This window comes from Oncorhynchus kisutch, linkage group LG20 (assembly GCF_002021735.2).
Source record: "Oncorhynchus kisutch isolate 150728-3 linkage group LG20, Okis_V2, whole genome shotgun sequence".
NCBI classification, from domain to species: Eukaryota; Metazoa; Chordata; class Actinopteri; order Salmoniformes; family Salmonidae; genus Oncorhynchus; species Oncorhynchus kisutch.
Window position 1 is genome coordinate 45116270 of NC_034193.2, and position 18028 is coordinate 45134297.

At 45.7% G+C, this 18028-nt stretch overlaps 1 protein-coding gene across 3 annotated transcripts in view; it reads right to left on the bottom strand.

Moving 5' to 3' along the window:
- Positions 1-17691, bottom strand: part of LOC109865792 (septin-9) — a 73062-nt gene extending 55371 nt beyond the window's left edge. For 2 of the 3 annotated variants that reach the window (XM_031799566.1, XM_031799565.1), the window contains exon 1: positions 2362-2466. In XM_031799566.1, coding sequence (XP_031655426.1) covers positions 2362-2383 — 22 coding nt within the window. In that variant the 5' untranslated portion in view covers positions 2384-2466. Of the gene's footprint in view, positions 1-2361; positions 2467-17564 lie in introns of those variants that run through there. The other variant, XM_031799564.1, reaches the window with a different exon arrangement.
- Between the last annotated feature and the right edge of the window lie 337 nt (positions 17692-18028).

The window sequence follows — 18028 nt, forward strand, 5'->3', positions numbered from 1 at the left end:
CCTCCCTCCGCATTGACCTCAACAGGTCTATCAACTCACACCTCAGCCACCAATAGCCTGCCATGGCTGTGATGAGAGCGTCACTCAACAGGATATCCTGTACTGATCATCTCTATTTAAAATGTCACAATACAGACATGGATTATCTGATTTCCTCTCATTTCCACTATTAAACATAAAATTACAAATCTATCACTGAAGCAGCAGCCAAACACAATGAGGGAGTCAACTATCTGACATTATAGCCCAATGTGCTGCCAATACTTAGAGATGATCAATAAGACATGACATTGAACATATTATCTGAAATCCAGCACAGCCGAGGGTAGAGAGGCTACACCACGGCCGTACCGTTGAGGTCTGATGCTACGGTTTATAGCAGAGGTTTGAAACACTACAGAGTCAAAACGGAGAGGGTAGAGAGGCTACACCACGGCCGTACCATTGAGGTCTGATGCTACGGTTTATAGCAGAGGTTTGAAACACTACAGAGCCAAAACGGAGAGGGTAGAGAGGCTACACCACGGCCGTACCGTTGAGGTCTGATGCTACGGTTTATAGCAGAGGTTTGAAACACTACAGAGCCAAAACGGAGAGGGTAGAGAGGCTACACCACAGCCGTACTGTTGAGGTCTGATGCTAAGGTTTATAGCAGAGGTTTGAAACACTACAGAGCCAAAACAGAGAGTGGGGACAGAGGCTCATAGCTCATAACACGGGTCCAAAATGTCCCGCTAAGACAATACTGTAGCTCATATAGCTCTCAAAACAAGTTACGTGTTGTTGTTGTTGTTGTTGGTTTTTTTTGGGGGGGGGGGTTGTCGTAGCAACATATCTAAAAACAACCCTATAAAGACAAAATAAAGAGGAAGTTGCACAACCCAGGGCTTCCTGGATTAAAGGCGACTGCTGCCACCAAACGCTCGAGCTGTGGAAAACACTCACACTTCTCCTCACCCCCACCACCGTCCGACTTTGCTATATTCTTCCAAATCACACAAGAAAGAAATCCCTGTCTGCAAAATATGAATCATCCACATGGAACTTTTCACAGAACTGAAATGGTGGTGCACTCCACTGACTGCCTGCAGAAACAGATGGCTAAGGGAAAACTCACATAGCAACACTGCCTCCCTGTGGTCTAATCTAGAACTGTACAGAGTCTGCACAGCAGATCTGACTCACTGAGCTGAAGCGGAGCCATCTCGTTAGCAGCTGAATGAAGGTTCATTTTCAGAGAGACGCTCAGCTTTATGTCCGACGCTAATCTCCACAAGCCTGTTGGATTAGCGTTATCGTTTTAATCCAGACTGAGCCCATATGGGCCAGTTTAGAAGCCCCTCTACAACTCAAAACTTACCAAAAAACAGAAAATCCAATGAAAGACCTGATAAGGCAGATCTATGGATCAGAGATAGCTTCAGTCATAGCAGTGTGTAAACAGAGAGAGTGACATTAACAGGGGAAGTGGAGGAATATCAACCCTGAAGCTGAGAGCAACAGCGGGGAGGACACAGCATGACAAGACACGCAGTCGGACAGGACACAGTGTGTGGGACATGCCAGGCTTTCCTGAAAAGACGCTGGCGGAGGCCACAACCGGGAAAAAAAGCATATTAGCGACGACATGAGACATGAGCTCATGCCTCATCCCATAACTAAAAATAGAGACTTTCCCATCAATCATAGTTTATCCAGATGACTGAAATCAAGCATAAACTCCCTCGTATGCATGGCTATGACATTATTCAGAGTTAATCATGTCTATCTATAGTCCAGCTCCCACATCAAGGTCAACTGTAGTGAATCATTATTCCATCCTATCCAAGTAGTCATGGTGATTTAGACACTTCTTCACATGATGCCCCCCTCTCACGCACACACTCATGCAGACAAGCACATTCAGTAAAGACAGCATCTCAGCATCTCAGCATCTCACAGCTGACCGTGTCAGAAAGAGAGACAAAGACTACCACCAGCTGTAGAGTAAACTATCACAAGTCAACCCTTAAAAATGGAGTGAGTTCAACAACAACAACAAAAATCCAAAGTGAAAAGACTGAAATCATCATTAGAGCCGATGATCATATTCTTGTCGAATTTACTAGCAAGATGAATTAGTTAGTCCTGAACTCTTTCAAACAGTAGTGGGGCAAGCGGACTAGACAGACAGGGTGCCCCAGCGTCTACCGTATTGGCCGACGAAGCAAACAGAACCCCGAATGACTCGTGGCTTCCTCTACACAGGCGGGGCAGCAAAGTTACCAAGTGAGTTAGAACAGAGTAAATTAAGCAGCTTTTCTTCAATGAAAAAGGCTCCAAACTATGCAGAAGAAAAAAGTTTGAGAGCCCAGAACTTACCGGCTATTCTGTCTCGCTCCATTACTTGCTCGCAGCCTCAGATAGCCACATGTAATGTCTGTCTTTTTTCTCTCCCTCCCTTTTTTTTTTGCTGGAGACTTCCCCTTTTTCTGTCTGACTTAGTCACCTCTCTCCCCCCTCCCTCCCTCTGTAGTGCTAATGTCTTCAATCTGCCGTGATAATGCAGTGTCAGAACGGATCATATGGAAGTTCTCGCTCTTTTAATTCGTTTTTCTCTAGGGTCCTGGAACTCAAGCATCCCGCTACCTCCATTCAACAGCCCCCAATCACACACACACACACTCTGATACTGTACGTGTTGGGACCTTCGACACCATTCTAAAACACCGAGGGTACAAGGTAAATGTGGGGTAAGTGGACGAAGAACACTCTCAAAACCTTACACTCAACTGAGTGAGTTATAGAGGAACTTTAACATTTCCTGACCGGAGACGGTGTATTCTATCCTCCCGGAGTATCTCCAGTTCTATTGACTTGGGTCTAATCAGGAAAAACAAACACTGGAGCCACTTAACAGACCTGGAACATTCCATAGTGCCCACCCCTAACCCCACTCCCGTTCCAACCACTCCCCTGACGCCAGGAGAGCAGGACGCACTCTGACCTCTGACCCCCCACCTTGCACTCCAGGCGAGGTCAAGGGTCACTTAGCGAGCCGCCGTCTGGGCGAGAAAACGGTCAAACAAACACACCCATGTGTGTGTGTGTGAGTGAAAGGGAGAGGGCGGCCCAAGTTACAAGCACTTCCCTGCCCTTTCCATTTGTTCTCAAAGGGACATCCGATCCCTCCCTAGATACTGCAGAGTTAGCGACTTTAGCTGACCAGAGTTAGCGACATAGCTATCTAGATAGCTTTAGTGTAAACATGACTGAGACAAACCATTTGGCTCTTTCAGGTGAATGTGACCTGTCCTGGGCTATTTTAGTCTACAGGAACCGCGGCTGGGTGAGGACAGTGATATGCTACAGTTGCGTTAGGGCAAGTTGTTTCTCTTGGCTCGCCCCGATGACAAGCGCCAGGCTTTATCGAAGGTGAGGTGTTAATACAAGAGACGGGGCTGGAGATGGTGTACGTGTCAACAGGGATTTCTTGTACGTTGTCAAAAACGTCAACCGGAGCCAAACTTTACAGTCTCTCTGCCAAAGAGTGTGATCAGAAGTGAGTTCACAAACATCCATAATAACCTTCTCTGGGCTTTCCCTCGTTGTAAGATCCTCTTTAAAAAAATGCTGCATCAACTGTATGAGGGACCCAAGGAAGTTGGAACCAGTCCTAAAAAGGGTGCCCCATGGCCAATAGATCACGGAGTTGTGGCACACACACACACACACACACACACACACACACACACACAAACACCCCACACACACACTGGATCCTAGTGGGAATGAGACCGGCATGGATGAGCAGTGGGGTTATCTGTATCTACATAACGGGGTTCTGATAAAAAGGGCTATCTAGGGTCCCTCTTCTGACCTAAACCAGCTCTGTGGAGACGTACTGTATGTCTCTCCCCCTCCGCTGTACCTCCTTGCTCATGTCATATGGCCCTGTGTCTGTGTGGGGGAGTAGAGGGACTGGATGGAGGGATAGGGGGGTGTGTGGATTTTGTAGGTGTGTGTCTATGTGTGTGTGTTGGTGTGTCCATGCGTGTGCGCGCACACACACACACACACACACACACACACGTGTACTGTGTGGTTACTAAAGGTCACACAAAGAAACAGATCAGATCTAAATGCTCATTTTTTGATGCTGAATTAAAGAGGAACTCAGTCATAAGGAAGAAGCCAACTTCCATCCACATGGTGTTTGTCAATGTTACCCAAGTCTGTCAAAAATAGAGGCCCGGTTTTAAGGCCCCTGGCTGATTCCACCAAATCCTGCACTGTGCACGTGTGTTTTAGCATGTGTGTGTGTGTGGTGTTGGGGGGGGTCTCATGCTGCTTAGTCCTCAGACATTTAAAGCAGAGCTAATCTGGGCCAATACTATTGTGCAATAACATAGTTAGTAGAATGCAATAAATGCTTATGACATGTTTTAATTAAGGAGAACTCTTTAGGGCAGCCAAATGGCAGCACTAACCCGGTCTACCCTGGACCTAGTCAGTGCTCAGCTGGTCAGGCGAGATCGAGTCAGACCCTTGGCCTGAGCCCAAAAGCATTGTGGCCTCTCACACAGACTCATGCAAGCAGGCACGCATGCGGCCACATGCACAAACACACAAGTGACAATCTGTGACTTCCTATTTGTGACACTCAGACAGCTAACAAAACAGCAGTATCTTTTGGTGACACACTTTTTCATGTATGATATGTGTACGGTATTTAAACAGTGGTGCTGCGGTAAGCCAGCTCTGACTCAACGTTGGTTTACTATAAGCCTCAACAGGGCTGTACTGTACTGGCTCCATGCTGAGACCTATTTGAGGAGAGAGAGACCAGCTCCAATCTGTAGAGAGAGGAGAGCGAGACCAGCTCCAGCGTCCATCTGTAGAGAAAGGAGAGAGAGAGAGAGAGAGAGAGAGCAGCGTCCATCTGTAGAGGGATGGTCTCACTCATACGTTTCACCATCTCCCCTCTAAATCATCCCAACCTGCCTGCTGGAGGAGAACCTCCCACCACATTGTCTTATGCTTTAAGCTCACTGTTTGATGAAATAAGACACAAATGACTCAAGAGGGATCCAGAGAACAAGATAACCAGAAGAAAAAAAACTTAACTTGTCCCGACCATCCAGCTCTCGCTGGCTTTCGCAGATTCTGCTATTACTCTCCTGAAGTTGCCGGTAATAGGCTACACGAGGAGTAGGCCAACTTTCTCACGTGGAATGCCAATTTATCTTACAACTTCTACTGATCTGCGTACCAGTTGTGGTTTTCATATGCACATTTATGTGGAACAATGATTTTATTTATAATAATGTCTCCGTATAGCAAAATCATTGTCATGAGGTTAATCAAAATTCTATCCAATTCTAAATGCAAAATTATAAACCTAAAAAGTAACTTTAATTGCCATGTAAAAATAGCCTATAAAGCAAAACAACTAAACATATTTCAGCCGGCAGTGGCCTTTCTGCAACGAACTTGAAACACTGTATCGGCTATTAACTTGGGTCTGGCCTGAAGCTCCTTGCAACATTGTATAAAATATTCTGTGCCGTCAGCTGTTGGCTATTTGCGCAAGGGATAAGTCGTAGTCAGGTAGGCCCATTTTATGACGTTGGACATTTTTCATTTCACACCGAGTGGAAAAGGGAGAGAGCTGGAAAGACTTTTCAAATACATTGAGGAACTATTGTTAGTCTGAATGGATGTAAAAACAGACTTTGCTTCCTCGCTGTTTGAGGTGAAGAAAACATTACTTTGAGAAGCCTATAGGCCGGCCTACTTCTATGCGTAACCAGGTGCGCGTCCTTGCTCAACATTGTCTTTTGTTTGGAGTGCTCCTGACAATGGCTAAATTGACAGAATTCGTAAACGGAATGAAATAAACCAAAACGTGTTTCTTACAAGTGTAGTATAGGTTATACACTCTGCAAACAACGTGTCAACAATGAGAAACGGGCAAACGACTGGAACAATAATATATTGAATGCATTAACAGACATTACCGTAACCAAATAAATATTGTAGATTAGAAATTGTAGGAATTAACTGTAAAATGTACTTCTGGTGAGCTACTGTATGTAATGGGGAATTGAGACACTAGCAATGAAACTCAAACAATTCAAAAAATGAAGTTACGAAACAATGAATGTGCACAAATTGCCAGGAGAGAGCTCATTCTGGAGAGAGAAGTGCCCTTCTTGGACTGTGCCATCCCCACGGCCTCCGCAATGGATTAGTTCACTGAGATGATTAGTTCACCGATATGATTAGTTCACTGAGATGATTAGTTCACCGAAATGGGCGTGTGCCAGAAATCTTTTTTAGATATTTACTACTGCTTGACAAAAAAATATCGACCAGTCTAATAATTTAGGTCAATCATACACCACATATACACTAGAGGTCAAACGATTATGATTTTAATGCCGATACCGATTATTGGAGGACCAAAAAAAGCCGATACCGATTAAAATCGGCTGGTTGTTTTAATATATATATGGTGTGTAATAATGATAATTACAATTACAGTGTTGGAGAAGAAAGTAAAGGTGCAATATGTGCCATGTAAAAAAGCTCATGTTTAAGTTCCTTGCTCAGAACATGAGAACATATGAAAGCTGGAGGTTCAATATTCCCAGTTCTTCAATATTCCCCGTTAAGAAGTTTTAGGTTGTAGTTATTATAGGAATTATGACGCATCGACTATTTCCGGAAACTATCATTTAGAAAACAAAACGTTTATTCTTTCAGTGAAATACGGAACCGTTTTGTATTTTATCAAACGGGTGGCATCCCTAAGTCTAAATATTGCTGTTACATTGCACAACCTTCAATGTTATGTCATAATTATGTAAAATTCTGGCTAATTAGTTCGCATTGAGCCTGGCGGCCCAAACTGTTGCATATACCCTGACTCTGCGTCCAATGAATGCAAGAGAAGTGACACAATTTCCCTAGTTTAATATTGCTTGCTAACATAAATTTCTTTTAACTAAATATGCAGTTTTAAAAAAATCGACTTCTGTCTATTGATTTTAAGAAATGCATTGATGTGTATGGTTAGGTACATTCGTTAATTTAAATCATCCCCCATTTGGCGAAGTAGGCTGTGATTCGATGATAATCAATGCGGTGCCTGTTAATTTATATGCAACGCAGGACAAGCTAGTTAACCTAGTAATATCATCAACCATGTGTATTAACTAGTGATTATATTTATTTATTTAACCTTTATTTAACTAGGCAAGTCAGTTAAGAACAAATTCTTATTTTTAATGAAGGCCTAGGAACAGTGTTCACGACAGATTTGTACCTTGTCAGCTCGGGGGTTTGAACTTGCAACCTTCCGGTTGCAGTCTACCCTGCCTCCCCATGTGAAGATTGATTGTTTTTTATAAGATAAGTTTAATGCTAGCTAGCAACTTACCATGGCTCCTTGCTGCATTTGTGTAACAGGTGGTCAGCCTGCCACACAGTTTCCTCATGGAATGCAATCGGCATCCAAAAATGCTGATTACCGATTGTTATGAAAACTTGAAATCGGCCCTAATTCGGCCATGCCGATTAATCGGTTGACCTCTAGCATACACACACGTACATGTGCCTGCATACACACACTAATGTGCATACACACACACACACAAATAGGCATGCACACACATACACACACACACACACACACACACACACACACACACAGCCTGCGGAGGAAGGCTGTTATTCAGAAGAGGGCTGTTATTTCTCTCGCATGACCGTACATCCTGTAAACACACAAGCACACGTTGTGCAGTAGGGCAGATGGGCATAGAACGCGGACAGCCATGTACACAGAAGCACCCATGCAAGACCAAACACACAAGCCCAAAAAAAGCTGGAGGCTACTGACGTTGCATGGTGAGCCTAAGGGTTCACATTAAATGGAAGCCGTCACTTTAGTACATGACCTATGGCCAAACGCCTGACCCCCAACATGTTACATTTAGTTACATAAGCGTCAAAGACTGGACCAGCACACAGCGGGCCACTAGTAAAGACATGCCTATGGGGCGGTGATGCACTATGAAGGAGAAAGAACAGTCAGAAGGAGATTAAAGATGAGGGGGGAGAGAAAAGAGAGAGATAAGAGAGGAGGAGGTAGTGAAAGGACTGAATGTAAATGGACAGGAAGAAGAGAGGAGTGAAGGTAAAAGGGAGGAGAGATCAGGAGGTTCCCTCTGCAGGAGCATGTCTTCTGCACATCTGGGTAAGGGCCTCGGGGGGCTGATGACACACACACACACACACAATTTTAGACCGCCTTCCTAAACATACAGTCAGAGCTGATGATGCAGAATAAAAGGGGAGCGAGGGAGAGAGAGAAAATAAAACAGACTGTGCCCGATTCGTCGCTGCAGCCACAATCTATGACCTCATCTCAGCGCTACACAGCGCAGCTCCCTTATTCTCTGTCAGACACAGACAGGCCTGTCCTTCTCATGTGTCTCCTGCCCTTCTCCTACAACCAGACCTGCTGGCCTGGGGATCATGCATTTACAACATTCAGGAATCGATAAGCTCTACATATTCATTTCTATCTGCAATGTTCTAAAAAGTGTCACCATCTTAAATAAAAACCCTGCTACAACACATACAGCAGCTGCTAATCTAGAGCCTATGACACACACACACACACACAGCCTGATTGAGGGACCTTGATTTGATCCAATCACCCGATTCTCTCTGCTCCCGATGGCAGCCACATGCTCATCCCCAATCCCCATATTCCCCACTGATGGTGTCCAAATGCTGGGGGAGAGGGGATGCGTGAGTGGGGCTCACTGGGGCTCTGGGGGAATCTAAGGACTCTCTCACACATGCACTAATTCCCACTCGCTAGATTGGCATTTCCTGCCACGGGGCAGATAGAAGGCAATTGACCCGATGTAAAGACGCGGATTGAGATTATGTGGAGTCAGTGTGGTTGAGTTAATGAGCAAGGCCTGCTTTCAATAAGACAGTGATTAGACTTGGTATTTGACGGTTCTGTTTGCCAGCAATCTCTCAATGGTTTTCATTGGTTAAAGATGATCTGGTGTAAACCAGTCAGTGAGAGAAGTTACACTTCCCAGTTCATAACCAAATAGAGAATGAATTTCATGGCCAATATACAGCGGAATAAGCAAGCCCCGAAGGCTGAGGAACCACTCTTGGAACGGCTGATCACAGGACAAAACAGACAAACTAGTATCTACAATATAACCCACTCCACAGGACAATCATTTCTCAACTCTAACTCAAAGACAGACTTTTTGCTTTCCAAAAGTCCCCCCCCACCCCAATTCCAGGTCAGTAAGAAGTTAAATCAAAGTGCTTGGACTGCAGTCCGCCTGTCTGTCCCTCCCCAGCGTGGCTGTGGTGGTACTGGGTTTATCTGCTGGATATTTCCTCACCATAAGTTAGTAATTAGAGCCTGGAGGAAGCTGGCAGCAGACAGACCAGAATGGGATCTATCCTCACAGTGTCGGGTCCAGGCCCGGGAGTCTCCGGCTCTACCTAGCCCAGACCTAGTCTGAGTCTCTGATCTGTTTGTGTTCCAACTTGTTTGGTGTGACACTCATAGCAAGGGAGTTGGCAAGACAGCACAAACAGATCTTGGACTCAGGCTATCAGAACCACACTTAGCATTTTGAATGGCTGATAGAGTTGATAGAACTGACAGATGGAGTTATATACTGACAACTGTTGACACTGAAAAAACAAATCAACAGTGGCTTGGATTCTTTATCAATTCACTAAGTACTGCCAGTATTGACACACAGCAGTGTACAGAGTGTATGGACAAACAAGAATGAGGGCTAGGTAGTCCACAATAATTCCACCCACGCACACACCTCTGTCCTGTCTCTGCAAATTAGACTAAACGGAGTCATGGTGAGGGAGTGAGAGAACGAGAGGGAGAAATGGAGAGGCAGAGAGAAAGAGTTCCTGTGGTTCCTTGTGGCTTGTGCCCCTGTAATCAGCATGGCGGGCTCCTGATGTCTAGATCTGCTGCACTGACCCAAACAGTCTCCGCACACACACACACACACACACACACACACACACACACACACACACACACACACACACACACACACACACACACACACACACACACACACACACACACACACACACACACACACACACACTGTGGTAGTGTCTGTGCATGTGGAGTTTGGTCACAGAGCTCTCCCAGATAAATACAAGACCTCAGAGCGTTAAATATGCCCTACGTGGCTTCTACTGGGACATTATGCAACTATTAATTGACATGGCCATCCATATTACCTACCATAGTACTTTTAAAATAGACTATTTTTAAAATACACGCCATTAGTCAGACAATTACTGTTTTTAATGCATCTGCGGAAATGCAATAAACAGTTTTGGAGAAAAATCTGTTATTTTGATTAGATGACTGACCCAGTCTATATTACCCTCTAATCTGACTGTCCGCATTATGTTTACAAGCTAATCTGCTTGGCAATAATGACTAGCTCATTAGTCATGCCATGTTAATGACATCTGCTCTCAACAGAAGGTGTGTGTTTTATATAAGTTATATAACTAAATAATGATTACCACTAGAGGACTGCCCATCACCCTAAGCCATAGTGACATGGCCCTGTTTTCAGTGTCCTGTTTTAAGTGTGTGTGGAGGTTTTTTTGGGGGGTCTAGGCTTTAAGCTGAAATGTCATGCGTGTTACACAAATCAACATCCTTATTATATAGAGTTGAACTCTGACACACTGGCTAATGATGTCACAGAGCGCACCACAGTATTTCCGGCGGTTTCGACGGCATTCCGAAACAAAACGTCAGTGGGCATTCCTGCACAGCGAGGCTAATCATAGAGGCATCTGGACCTGGGGAGACAGGAGACAAATGAGCCATAATAAGTAATGGGTTACTTCCTATGGGGGTGGGGCTTAAGATTAGGCTAATGAAAGCTTAAAGCTTCTCCAGCAGGAAATGGAGATGGAACCGTTTGAGCGGATACGCAAATTCACAGAACACAAAGTCCCTTGGGAGGTCTGAGTGGGAGTTCTGGTGTGATACTCATCAACGAGAGAGGTTAATACGTCCCTTAGCAGACACTTTATTCTAAAGAGACAGAATAGTCAACATTATTAACAATGACACAGGACGCACATTAACAACCAATGGCCCGTGTGGGAAGTCTAATCCACAACCCTTGTGTTGCTAGCACCATGCTCGAACTCTGTGAACCATTGGAAGCACGATCCACAGTGAGTTGGGGTTGGTCCAGTACAGAGTGTCTCAGACTCAGGGAACGAGCTGGCTTCACTGTAAGGCAGCATTGTGAAGGAGACGTAAAGAGCAGTATTGACTCCTCATCTGCTGCTTGGTCACTACGGAACCTGAATCTGCCGTTGTGCTACTGATTAGGAGGATGGCTGACACACTGAGCACAATGAGAAAAACTAGATACAAAGTTCCTTATTACATGCAGGGTTGCTCAACTCGATAAACAGCATCCCTTTACTACAGTGTTGCTCAATTCTGTGTCCAGGGACACTCACACAGTATGCAGGCATTTGTTCCAGGCCAGCACTAATCTGATTCAGCACTTACACACCTGATGCAACTGGGCCAACAGCCTCCTTAAGCCAAATACTGTACACAGGACTGAGATCATTTTGTCACTTCCTCACATCAATGACATCCCTGGGAGTGCTGCCCCCCTTAGGGACGACTACGTCACACACAAACAATCTGACAAACAAAACACTGTTACTGATTAGTAACTCAAACACACTAACAATACATTTATTTCTGGTCTCTCTTTCCTGTTAGTACTAACTTAGCTGAAGACTAGAATATAAAACGCTGTAGGTCAGGATAACGATTTTCCTGATGACAAATCATGCAGATGGGGACGTTACGCTTCACCAAGCCATTTTATTTGCTATTAAGTCGTTGAAAGGCTTGCTGCTAATGCACATTAGAGACCTGACACCCACTTCATTATGGAGGCCAGTTTAAAAAAATAGCAAGTATAACACTCCCTTAAGCAACTCCTGAGCACAAAAGGTCCATTCAGTGTGCGGACGAATCCTGAGAGGAGTCAGTGTACAGTGCAGCTGACTGGGTTCACTCATGTGTACAGAGAGAGAGAGAGAGAGAGATGGGGAGTGCATTTACTCTCCTGAGCCCCCACCACACTTTCATTTGGAGATTGTTACTGGAAAATAGGCAACAGCATGGTTACATCCAGCCCATTAGTTCTCAATGAGAGAGACAGACAGACAGACAGAAGCCTCTGTCCAGATGAAGATTCTCTGGCCTTGCCTTCATAGGAGACATCAGACACAAAACATGTCTTGCTCTGTGTGGAAATAAATATCTAATCATATCTACAGTTGACGTAGAAAGTTTACATACATTTAGGTTGGAGTCATTAAAACCTGTTTTTAAACCACTACACAAATTTCTTGTTAACAAACTATAGTTTTGGCAAGTCGGTTAGGACATCTACTTTGTGCATGACAAGTAATTTTTCCAACAATTGTTTACAGACAGATTATTTAACTTAAAATTCACTGTATCACAATTCCAGTGGGTCAGAAGTTTACATACACTAAGTTGACTGTGCTTTCACACAGCTTGGAAAACTCCAGAAAATGATGTCATGGCTTTAGAAGCTTCTGACATAATTTGAGTCAATTGGAGGTGTACCTGTAGATGTATTTCAAGGCCTACATTCAAACTCAGTGCTTCGTTGCTTGGTATCATGGGAAAATCAAAAGAAATCCGCCAAGACCTCAGAAAAATAATTGTAGATGGGCCCATGCAGCCATCATACCACTCAGGAAGGAGACGCGTTCTGTCTCCTAGAGATGAACGTACTTTAGTGCAAAAAGTGCAAATCAATCCCAGAACAACAAAGGACCTTGTGAAGATACTGGAGGAAACCGGTACAAAAGTATCTATATCCACAGTAAAACGAGTCCTATATCGACATATGGGGACAAAGATCGTACATTTTGGAGAAATGTCCTCTAGTCTGATGAAACAAAAATAGAACTGTTCGGCCATAATGACCATTGTTATGTTTGGAGGAAAAAGGGGGAGGCTTGCAAGCTGAAGAACACCATCCCAACCGTGAAGCACGGGGGTGGCAGCGTCATGTTGTGGGTGTGCTTTGCTGCAGGAGGAACTGGTGCACTTCACAAAATAGATGGCATCATGAGGTAAGAAAATTATGTGGAACATCACAAGACATCAGTCAGGAAGTTAAAGCTGGGTCGCAAATAGGTCTTCCAAATGGACAATGACCCCAAGCATACTTCCAAAGTTGCAAAATGGCTTAAGGACAACAAAGTCAACGTATTGGAGAGGCCATCACAAAGCCCTGACCTCAATCCTATAGAAAATTTGTGGGCAGAACTGAAAAAGTATGTGCGAGCAAGGAGGCCTACAGACCTGACTCAGTTACACCAGCTCTGTCATGACGAATGGACCAAAATTCACCCAACTTATTGTGGGAAGCTTGTGGAAGGCTACCTGAAAAGGTGTGTGACCCAAGTTAAACTATTTAAAGGCAATGCTAACAAATACTAATTGAGTGTATGTAAACTTCTGACCCACTGGGAATGTGATGAAATAAATACAAGCTGAAATAAATCACTCTCTCTACTATTATTCTGACATTTCACATTCTTAAAATAAAGTGATCATACAGGAATCGTGAAAAACTTTGTTTAAATGTATTTGGCTAAGGTGTATGTAAACTTCTGACTTCAATTGTATGTCCACTGGTTGTTAGTAATTGAAGACTGAGGAGGAGAGTAGATGAGGGAGAAGGAACCCCCGCTGTTACACAGTGACGCAAAATAGATTAGAGCTAACCACAGGGATGGGGAATAGACCAGCGCCAACCACAGGGATGGGGAATAGACCAGGGCTAACCACAGGGATGGGGAATAGACCAGCGCTAACCACAGGGATGGGAAATAGACCAGCACTAACCACAGGGATGGGGAATAGACCAGCGCCAACCACAGGGATGGGGAATAGACCAGCGCCAACCACAGGGATGGGGAATAGACCAGCGCCAACCACAGGGATGGGAAATAGACCAGAGCTAACCACAGGGATGGGAAATAGACCAGCGCTAACCACAGGGATGGGAAATAGACCAGCGCTAACTACAGGGATGGGAAATAGACCGGCACGAACCACAGGGACGGGAAATAGACCAGCGCTAACTACAGGGATGGGGAATAGACCAGAGCTAACCACAGGGACGGGGAATAGACCAGAGCTAACCACAGCAACACGAAATACACCAGCGCTAACCACAGCAATGCGAAATAGACCAGCGCTAACCACAGCAACGCGAAATAGACCCGGGCTGACCACAGCAATGCGAAATAGACCCAGGCTAACCACAGCAACACAAAATAGACAAGCGCTAACCACAGGGATGCAAAATAGACCAGCGCTTACCACAGCAACGCGAAATAGACCAGCACTAATCACAGCAACGCGAAATAGACCAGCGCTAACCACAGCAACGCGAAATAGACCAGCGCTAACCACAGCAACGCGAAATAGACCAGCGCTAACCACAGCAACGCGAAATAGACCAGCGCTAACCACAGCAACGCGAAATAGACCAGCGCTAACCACAGCAACGCGAAATAGACCAGCGCTAACCACAGCAACGCGAAATAGACCAGCGCTAACCACAGCAACGCGAAATAGACCAGCGCTAACCACAGCAACGCGAAATAGACCAGCGCTAACCACAGCAACGCGAAATAGACCAGCGCTAACCACAGCAACGCGAAATAGACCAGCGCTAACCACAGCAACGCGAAATAGACCAGCGCTAACCACAGCAACGCGAAATAGACCAGCGCTAACCACAGCAACGCGAAATAGACCAGCGCTAACCACAGCAACGTGAAATAGACCAGCGCTAACCACAGCAACGCGAAATAGACCAACGCTAACCACAGCAATGCGAAATAGACCAGCGCTAATCACAGCAACGCGAAATAGACCAGCGCTAACCACAGCAACGCAAAATAGACCACTGCAAACCTGAGGCAGGTGCTTTTTTAGCCTTTTTGGTGCAGGTGCTTTTTCACATTTCTCCCCATTTCTCTCAACATCTCCACTTGTGACAACTACACAAGCCCAGAATTGCCGCTAGAACAGAGCATCATCATAACTCATGAAGAATCAGCTCAGAAATACAGGCAACCGAGCCGGTGGCGGTCCCTTAATCAGGATGCATCCATGCAAAGCTTGAACTAAGCAGAGAAGCCCCTGGGTACGTTTCCCTTCAGAGTGGGCCTCTGTTTCGCCTCATCCTCACTAACAGAGCACTGGTATCAGTATAAGCAGATCTGAAGGGCTTGGATAGGTTAAAGCAGCGTAGTGGGGGACCTTCCACCATATTGCTAACAACTTACAGATTTAATATTGAAAGGAGAAGGGTTAGGGAGTGTTTTGGGACAGGCTGTCTGGTTTGTCTCAACACCACCACTAAGAGAGGGCTGGTATCAGTATCAGAGCTCTCCCAGGTCTCTGGGATGATAAACAGAGATAGGAGCCGAATAACAGTGATAATCACTGATAGCACTCCATAAACTGCTGAGGATAATGCTATGTAGGAAAAGGTCCTGCTTTAAAGGCCATTCTCCTTCCCTCTAAAAGGTCACACACTGACTTAATGATGCTTAGCCTGGTCCCTGATCTATTTGTGGTGTATTGCCAACTGTGACCTGAGCATGAATCCCAACACACTAAAAAAAACACTGTGGCATCAGCATGTGTTCTTTTCCGATTCTCTAATCCACTTGATCCCAGGAGCCCGTCCTGTGGTCCTGAACGTTGGGAACGAGTGGGAAGCACAGATGGGGTCCGAGAGGAGCTAGTGAGCAGAGGTATGCTGTGACACACACACACACACACACACCACTGTGTGTATTAATAGAGTGCAGCCTAGCGAGAGACCGGAACATCACAGCCACAGAGAGGGCCAGCACATCACAGCCACAGAGAGGGCCAGCACATCACAGCCACAGAGAGGGCCAGCACATCACAGCCACAGAGAGGGCCAGCACATCACAGCCACAGAGAGGGCCAGCACATCACAGCCATAGAGAGGGCCAGCACATCACAGCCACAGAGAGGGCCAGCACATCACAGCCACAGAGAGGGCCAGCACATCACAGCCACAGAGAGGGCCAGCACATCACAGCCACAGAGAGGGCCAGCACATCACAGCCGTAGAGAGGGCCAGCACATCACAGCCATAGAGAGGGCCAGCACATCACAGCCATAGAGAGGGCCAGCACATCACAGCCATAGAGAGGGCCAGCACATCACAGCCACAGAGAGGGCCAGCACATCACAGCCACAGAGAGGGCCAGCACATCACAGCCACAGAGAGGGCCAGCACATCACAGCCACAGAGAGGGCCAGCACATCACAGCCACAGAGAGGGCCAGCACATCACAGCCACAGAGAGGGCCAGCACATCACAGCCACAGAGAGGGCCAGCACATCACAGCCACAGAGAGGGCCAGCACATCACAGCCATAGAGAGGGCCAGCACATCACAGCCATAGAGAGGGCCAGCACATCACAGCCATAGAGAGGGCCAGCACATCACAGCCATAGAGAGGGCCAGCACATCACAGCCATAGAGAGGGCCAGCACATCACAGCCATTGAGAGGGCCAGCACATCACAGCCATAGAGAGGGCCAGCACATCACAGCCATAGAGAGGGCCAGCACATCACAGCCACAGAGAGGGCCAGCACATCACAGCCACAGAGAGGGCCAGCACATCACAGCCATAGAGAGGGCCAGCACATCACAGCCATAGAGAGGGCCAGCACATCACAGCCATAGAGAGGGCCAGCACATCACAGCCATAGAGAGGGCCAGAACATCACAGCCATAGAGAGGGCCAGCACATCACAGCCATAGAGAGCAGGAAGGAGAAGGACAAAGGGATGATGCATAATGAGACAGAGCTTTAATGGCTAGGGAAGTCCAGGGGGCTCTCCTCTAGGTAGACACACTCAGTCTGCATACACACACACTCAGTCTGCATACACACATTGATCAGAGGGAGAGAAGAAAATGAAAACAAAGAGAGAGAATGATAAAATAAATCAAAGTAAAGAGTCTGATAATAAAAAGGAGAGAAAAGGAGTAGAGGCGACTGACCTGTACTGCTCCCTGTGTTTAAGTGTAGGCTCTTTGATTTGTCTAATGACAAGTCATGCAAGTAATGAAAATACAGGGTAATCCAGGGATATAGTTGGTACACATGCAGACATGTAGGGAAAAACACTAGCCGATAGATCATTAAACTAAAATATATTCAGAAATGTATATAACAGGAGGTTCATATTAAAATAATTAAAATACAAAGGAATCAAACTAAGTGCTGAAAATACACAAAGCCTTCAAGATCATTTGGAAATAAAGCAACTTGGAATTGCGGGTTGGGCGCACAATAGTGTATTCCACAATAAAAACACATTTCCCAACATACCTGAATTGGCAGGACTTTTCTTCATGTTCTGGTCGTTTGGGAGACAATTTAGTCAACGTTTTCTCCAAAAAATGTATTGAGTATTCGTCCAAGTATTCTTGTAGTAGATCCCGCTGGTCCTTTCACTGTTCGCACTGTTGCCGCGGCTCATGGGTAACCGTTCACCGTATCCCAATTCAAACCGAGTAGACAACTCTAATGTATCGTAGACTAGACTGTATTATTTATTGTCGCTGGATGTTTCACCAAGCCTGATGTGCACTTCGTGGGATGATCCAAGTTTCAGACCACACGAGAGTGCATACGGAATCAAGCGTGCATCAGTGGCAGGAATGGATGTTGATGTGCCTTTTACGCACGTCCCACCTATGACCATGCTGTTATTTTAGTGTTGCGCTTTCCATGCATGACATCATCCGTACGTAAGCATCCAGTCAATCCATATGAAGAGAGAGTTCGCAGAG